Here is an 8332-nt window from a genome sequence, read left to right on the forward strand (position 1 = left end):
ATATTTAAATAATTTAATTTTACGAGAAATACTTTTCCATAACATAATGTACGTACCTGAGTTTCTGCACCTCCTTCAGCTTCTTCTAATCGTTCAGTAAGTTGAATAACTTGAACACTGAGATCTGCCTTTTCTCGTTCGATCTGTTGTAAACAATACAATAGTTCGTTTAAGTAAAAAATGCAATTTCATAAGCGCAATTTAAGCATCAACTGAATGAGTTTCTTTTAAATGAATTTATTAATCTAAAAGAAGCCATACATTTCGCAATAAATTTTAGACAAATATAAAATTGATAATATTTTTGTTTTTGTAATTTTTTGCGGAAGGATAATGTTTATATTAACCAGATAGAAGATTAAACTGAAGAATATAATACGATGCGGACATCTTTTTACGGAAAAATTATCATTTGCATTTTTTATCAAATACAATAATTTAAATTTCAGAAATTTATATAAAACATTAAGAAATTGGAACGCGTGAATAATGAAAATTTGTATCTAAAAATGAAACTATGTCACGTCTAAATTTGTTACCTTCTTACTCACCAGTCGACCAAAACGATGACATTTATAAACGTTAAATTTAGATTTTGAATCCGGCACAAACACCTATGTTTCACGTTAATGAGTTTTGTAAATTTTGTTGGCTACCAGAAAAACAATTTACAGTATTGTGATAGTATTTCAGTGATGCGATTCATTTATTTACCAATTTTTTAATTAAAAAGTATTTACCTACGCAGGAATGATATTTTTCATTTAAAAAACTTTACTGTAAAAAAAATGTGAACCGACTATTTTCACTAGAAAAACTTTTTACTGTAAAAAAATGTGAACCGACTATTTTTACTGAAAGAACTTTATCTGAAAACTACGTGCCAGTATAGGTACCATTTTTCATATAAAACGTTGCTTTATATACTTGAAGAACCCAAATTTTTAAAGAGGAATTTGTACCCATAATGACCTGTTATGTGTCGTGTCGATTTATTAGAAGATATTTTGAATTTTTGGCTAATCGTAAGAGCACAAACATAAAATTCAGCATATCTTTTTAAAAAATGTATTAGTTTATCTACAGACGTGAATTTTAGTTATTTCCTATAATCTGGAAAATGAATTTCAATTGGATGCATGCCAAAAGCCATTGGACATACCTATACATATACATATACGTATTTTGGTTTACGAATGTGTTAGTTATCGTCTTCGAAAATAGCTTGTTATTTTTAAACTTGCATATTTTCTAGCGAACGCAGGTTTATGTATGTATGTAATTTGGAATTTTCAAGCGTAGGCTAACGTTGCGCTAAAACAGCAGAGCTTAACACAAACACATTTTTACATATACATAGGTACAGTCCTTTCACATGAAAAACGAACAGTTTGGGAAAACAAATACCTATGTACAATATGGCTAACAAAAATTTATTTATACAGGCTTCGCCTCCACTGCATATGACTATTATGAATAATATAAGCAAATGTAGGGCAAAACGTTATTGTCTTACCCTAGCTCGAAGTTCTCTCTCTGATTCAAGGTCATCCTGAAGGAGTCGAATTTTGTCCTGTAATTGGTAACACATACATATAATGAAGAAACTAGTACAAATAGCGATGGTAAGGGAACGTGGAAGAGAAAATTAATAAGAAAACTATATTATTAAATGAAGTAGGCACTTACTAGAAAGTTTTACTAGCCTACTCAAAAATGGTAGAAATGGTAAACTTCCACTTTACTTGTATTTATAATGCCAAATCTTTGAGTTCAACTATTTATGAAAATTAATAAGTTTGCGGTATTGCCGTTACATTAAAACTATTACTTCTAATGTTAAAAAAAGAAAACAAGTATCGGATACTCATTAACAGTGTACCAACGAAGTATCACCATGACATGCTTAGAATAGTTTGAAAATCTTGGTTACACACAAGGTGTTATTCAGGAAAGGGATATTAGATATAATGACCCTAATGGTAAAAAAACATTTAACAGAATTGTCCAAAAACATTTAACATTAAACATACAGGATTTAATAAAGTTGAAATATTTCATCATGAAAAAGATTTCCAAGGTAAAATGTAAGAAACCAGATAATTCATTACCTCAAGTCGAGTAAGGGCACTCAAATCGGCGCTATATTCGACACTAACGTCAGCGTTTCCAGCAGCTCCTGATGAACGGTAAGAATACCTTGAGGCTCTCGCCACCGAGGAAGACATCTTGTGTGTGAAGAAAACTTTTGCTCGTTAACGTTAAGTCAAGTACACAACAAGTCGTTGTCGTAACAGAAAAACTGAAATTAAATCCGCGTGTGCGCTGCCCGGCGTCACAGCCACACAGTAGACGCTTATCGTTCGTTTGAGCGTCGCGACGGCGAAAAAGGGTACGGATAGACGCGAGTATTATACTTCAAAGCATGCGCCTTTAGAATGCAGATAAACTGCGCAATGGTTTTGCACATGAATGACTCATAGTTGTGTGTATGCAAGCGTGTAAGGATATGCTTATTTTTGTATGTTTATTTGCATAGTTTTAGTAAGTATAATAAACGACCATATTAATAGGTTCTCTGTACTGTATGGCACATAAAAAAGCAAACTCGCGCAAGACATTAAGTATGGTTGTTACGAATATAACAGAAGTATAGAATTAGTCCAAAAATATTTGATTTAAATAAAATTGCATCATTTTGAATTAAAAAAATAATTCGTGGTAAACAGGTACCTATTATTAGAAAAATGCAAAAGTATTGAATTATTTAGTACCTTTAAGCGACCTTCTTTATGTGTGTAACTTTAGGCAAGTTTATTGAGAATGCTAGTCTTAATTTTTATTAGTTTATGCTTTTTAGTTATGTTTAGCAGATCTTCTGAAAACATGCCTTCAATTCGTATATGTACACACACGTACGTTAAGATAAAATAAGCGGGCCACGCTATTTGGCTGCCGTGCCTAGCAACTCTCATATTACCTGGTAAGGGGGAAGCGTCCTTTTATAGACACGATTATCGTTTGGAACCCAGAAAAAGCATACCTTACTGTAAAATAAAGAATTTTAGTTTTAAAACAAGCAAAATATACCAGTTGCGTTGTTAATTGGATTATAATTAAATTGTTTCGAAATGTCAATGTGAAAGGATATTCTTTTGATCTTCTTCGCATTGGATCATCACTTCTTTTACAGTGCGTTCCTTCTTGCGTAAGATTTTAATTGTTTCCGCATGGCGTCTCTTTTCCTCGTCCAATTCGAGTTCCATATCCCGAATACGAGCTTCTAACTTACTAATAACACGCTTACCACCAACAATAGCATTGGCTTCAACTTCTTCCAAACGAACAGATAGATTCTTGACTTCAATTTCGAGGGACTTTTTGATTGCTTCAATTTTGACAACGCGTTCCTATAACAATCAACAGAACTGATACTTATACCTACTCCATTTAAATTCATAAAATAAAATGATTAGATTTAAAAAAATGAGTTGATATAAGTTTTTTAAAAACCAATTTGACCTCTTCGTATAAGTATAAATGTTGAAAGTATTTTACTTAAGAAGACTATTCATATGTGTATTATCATATAAATATATAAAAACACTTCGCATTTCACAAAGTAACTCTTTACTTGCGTAAAGGCTATTTGAACTATATAGACGTGCAAAATGATATGTTAGTATAAATGTATGTTACTAGAAATATGTTGTACAAATGCTCATTAAATTTTGTCAAATATTGGTATTTAAACAAAAATAACTGAAGTTGCTACTTGGACTAAGCCTTTAAATATTTATATGATACTATCGTTTTTTTGTTATTTCAAAAGACATTACTTCTGAACAAAATATTGCCATTAAAAGAAAAACAATGTATAGTATAACAAGATTTAGTTAAAATGTATTTATGTAAAATATGAATAAGCTTGATTTGTTTCACAATTTATGAAGTTTAGTTTTCTTCGTGTATTTTCAATTTCAAATACAAAAACAATACATGCACATATTTACCTGCTCCTCATGAAGAATTTCCACTGTGTGTTTAAGTTCATTCTGTACTCTTTGATAACGTTCATCGGATATTCTAAGTTCTTTAGTGATTTCGTCATAATCAGCAGCAACTTGGGCCAACTCTTGTTCCAATTTGCTCTTTGATGAAGCTAGGCTTACATTAATTGTTTGCAGCTCATTTACACGTGAAACGGCTTCTTCATATTGCAGTTCAACAGCTTTCTTTCCACGAAGGGCCTGTTTAAGTTTTCATAATTTTTTAAATTGTAAATAGATTCAAAAAGTAATACTTACAGCCTCATAATTACCCCTAATCTCCTCAGCTTCAGCAGTCAATGCTTGAATTTTTCTTTGAGAAACGCTAAGTTGATCCAATGTGACGTTTAGTTGACGTTGAACTTCGTCATAATGTGCTTGAATCTCGGTTAGTTGAAGAGACTGTCTCTTAATCGTTTTCTGAAGATCGATATTTGTCTTATTAGCCACGTCTAAGGACATTTCCAATTCCGTTATCTGAATCTGCAACTTCTTCTTGATACGCTGAACTTCAGTTTTTAATCTTGTTTCAGCTTCAACTACACGAGCATTCAGCTGTTCAATTTCCAAGCTGGTTTGCTTGCTGCAATGTAGAATTAATTCATTTAGTTTATTTTGAAAATAATAGAAAACAATGGATACTTTTGTTGTTTAACTATAATTAACACAATTAACATTACACTAACAGCGATTTAAATTCTATTACATTTTTTTTTTCTACATCTGTTGGATGTTAATAAATTCGAAATAATTAATCGTAGAAATACATGTTTAATAATAGATTTCGTATGGTGAAGGATAAACAGTGTTAAACAAACTAACCATTTAAAGAGCAACATAAATTTACCAAGGAAGGTCACCTTCTCAATCACCTTTTATCGTAAAAAATTTCAGCTGTTCTCCGATTGAATCCTTTAAGATCGACACTGAGATCTTCCAATGGCCGAATTAAGTTTTCTTCAAGTTTTTTATCAATACGAGATGCCATTACCTTGAGATGAGCTCTTGATGTCGTTTTTAAAGCGCACATAGGTGCAAAAACGGACTGTTGCTGCTTCTCAATTGCATCTAATTCTTGGGCAATGGCTACATTTTTTCTGCTTTCAGAAAGTAATTGGTGAGCTATACCATCGGCTGATTTACCTCTGAGAAATTTCTGCATTGCCTTTAGCTCATATTCAACCTTTTTGTCCAAATCTGAGTCGTAACCGTGAGCTGCATCTCCCATTTTGTCTTTTAGCTGCTTTAATTGTCTTACTAATTCTTTTTCTTTCCTTGTCTTTTTTCTTCTTGGATTCACCTTTTCCAATGAATTACTCACTTCTGCTAGAGTACAAGGTCGAAAAACTGATTTCGTGTGAAACTTAGAATCTTTTAGAATCTCTTTGGTTTTTTTATTCAACTCAATCACACTGTTTCTTGTGGATAAGCAAGAGGATGTACTTACTGTTGCTTTTCTAATATCTTTTTTGTTCAAATGATCAATCACTGGTTTGTAGTAGTTTGCTCCAAGACTGTAATTGTCTTCATAAATAGACTTAGCTGTAGATAAAAGCCTTGGCACACGTTCGCTAAGGCGTTTAGATGCACTTGATTGCCCCACCATTTTCTTTAATATGTTGCAACAAAGGTTTAAAGGGTCATTTCTTCAGACCGTCACGTTCTTTATATACAGAATAGAGAGCTATTTTAATGCCGGCAGCTACTTATTTCCCGGGAGCACTAATTTTAACTTGCAATCATGTATATAGTGTGTTGTAAAAATAATAACACGGAACAACATGTTTAGTATATTCACTGTATGAGAACTGTTTCATTACATCTGAAATCACCTGTAGGTGTATACACTTAAGAGGGTGCCAAAAGTCCGTATGTAATTAATTAAAAGGAGACAGATAAGGAAAATGTTTTCTACCAAATTATGTTATAGTAAAAATTTCGCAGTTTCCCGCCTAACAAATTAAATTATATAGACTGAATTTCTATACAAATTATTTTTGTAAGGATCGTGGTCAGGAATTTATTTAAAAAGTGCAAAATGAAATAAGATACCTATCTAAATATTTTGATATTAAGAAATTTTACTTAAAAAAAAACATTTATTACGATACTTACCGAATTGCTTCAATTTCCTCATCCTTTTCTTGTAAACGTTTTTCAGCTTCATGTCTAAATTGTGCCAACTCTGAAGTTAAACGTTGAGATCTTTGTTCTTCAGCTTTACGGCCCTAAAGAGCAAACATTTCGGATAGCTAAATAAAAATAATTCTAAATAAGTTTTTATTACTTACAGCTTCTGCTTCTTTGTATGCTGCTGTAAGTTCTTCACGTTCGTTTTCAAGTCTCCTAAGCTCAATTTCTAACTCGTGAAGTCTTCTGGTCAATTCGGTGATAGTGTTCTTGGCATCGTGGAGATCATCTACAGAAATAAACATAAAAATTAATTAAATCGGGATATTTAATTGATGTTGCGAATTTTTATCTGGAAACACTGTAAATTAACGTAAAAATATTTACCAGCTAATTTCTTGTTTTCTCTAGTAAGAAGACTGTTCTGTTCTCTAGTTTTATCCAGTTCATGGTTGAGCTTTTGAATTTCGGTTTGCTTAACACGAAGATCTCTTTGTGCCTGATCATATAATTGAATCGTTTCGTCCAATCTAGTCTTTAACTCAATATTGGTTCTTTCCAAGTATTCCACCCTCTTTTGTAACTCCCTTGCAGTATTGTTAGCTTTCTCAAGGTCGATTATTAGTACTTCAACCTCCGACTGCAAACGTGATTTTTGTTTTTCCAAGTTATTGACTTTAACCAAAAGAGCTTCGATGTGTTCTTCTTGTTCCTGTAATTTATTTGGTGAAAACTTTTAAAATTTACTCAAATGATGCAACTTACTTGGATTCTAGCATTGTATTTTCTTCTAAGTTCTTCAACCTCTTCAGCTCGAGCTTGAGCTTCAGTTTCATACTTTGATTTCCAAATTTGAGCATCGCCTTGTGCCTTAACAAGTTGTCTTTCCAAATCCAAACGGGCTTCACTTTCTTCTTCAAGTTGTATACGCACCGACTCCAATTCAGTTTCTACTTGATGTAATTGAGCTTCCAATAAAGATCGCTTACGTTCATCATCTTCAGCTCTACGACGTGCATCTTCTAATTGAGTTGCCAATTGACTCTTTAGGTAATTGGCGTTCTCAAGGTTTATCTAAAATCAATTATTATAATGATAAAATAGTTCAACTCAAAATTACTTAGAATTCATTTACTTTAATGTCTTGCACTTCCTTCGTGAGTTCGATGTTTTCTTGGGACAGGCGGGTTTTGTGCGAAGTAATATCAACAATCGTGCGGTTCAGTTCTTCTATCTTAACGTTAAATTCGCTGATTGTAATTTCTAGTTTCTGAATGGTTTTTTCCGCCAAAAACTTTTCTTTATTGACTGATTCAACTTGAGCAAGGAGTTCATATACCTCGGCTTGAAATTTAGCCTTCTCCTTTTCGGCTCTAAGATATACACCAAGAAGTATTTAATAGTAATAATAATTACACAAAATTAATAAACATCCGAAATTATAAATACAGTTTTAGTAGGACATGTTCCATAATGGTATATTTAAGGTAATTTATAGTTACTTACAATTGTAAAATAAATGGAAAAGTAAAACTAGTGTGTTTATTTCAATTCTAATATAAAAATAGGAATAAAAGTAAAAATCGGCATTTAAAAGAGTAAAAATATAACTCAAAATTGAAAATGGTTCTATTGTTTTAAAATAATATATCAATCCGAATGGTGAGATAATTATAAGTTTTATGTATGTTATGTAGAGATACCCGGTACAATTTGTTCGTGGTCGAGAATACAAGATACTTTGTGTAAATTGACTGCGATTTTAAAACATGTTTGCTAAAATTTTACCTCTAGTCTCATGAAAATGTATTCGTGTGTTTTTTAAATTTTGTTTAATAAAGGAAATTGTTGTCCAGGAATCTGTTGAAAGGTTTTGGGGTTGGTAAAGAGTTGTTTTTGCATTGGACTAGAATTTTATCGTGGTGCAAAGTCATTTGTCTGTGATTGTGGTTTTTGTGTAGGAGTGTTGTGTGGTTGTGGTTTCTTGGAAGTACCTGCCATTTACCTATGTATCTTTAATTTCTTATTTTCGTTGTCTAATTATTTAAAATAATTAAGAGCCTGCGATAAAGAAATTGGCCTTCTTACTTTTGAATCTGAATAATAGAGTTCCCCTACAGATAATTTAAAAATACTGTGTGCCTCTTTCTTAT

General features: G+C 32.1%; 1 protein-coding gene across 1 annotated transcript in view; it reads right to left on the reverse strand.

Moving 5' to 3' along the window:
• The window catches only part of LOC108735594 (paramyosin, long form), a 24575-nt gene that overhangs the window by 6561 nt on the left and 9682 nt on the right, over positions 1–8332 (reverse strand). The window contains exons 8-14 of the mRNA XM_025973261.1: positions 7315–7570; positions 6945–7253; positions 6567–6891; positions 6341–6468; positions 6165–6277; positions 4308–4632; positions 4014–4250 (exon numbers count right to left, since the gene is read on the reverse strand). Of these exons, the coding sequence (XP_025829046.1) occupies positions 4014–4250; positions 4308–4632; positions 6165–6277; positions 6341–6468; positions 6567–6891; positions 6945–7253; positions 7315–7570 (1693 nt within the window). The remainder of the gene's footprint in view (positions 1–4013; positions 4251–4307; positions 4633–6164; positions 6278–6340; positions 6469–6566; positions 6892–6944; positions 7254–7314; positions 7571–8332) is intronic.

Source organism: Agrilus planipennis, unplaced genomic scaffold (assembly GCF_000699045.2).
Source record: "Agrilus planipennis isolate EAB-ADULT unplaced genomic scaffold, Apla_2.0 scaffold101, whole genome shotgun sequence".
Taxonomy (NCBI): domain Eukaryota; kingdom Metazoa; phylum Arthropoda; class Insecta; order Coleoptera; family Buprestidae; genus Agrilus; species Agrilus planipennis.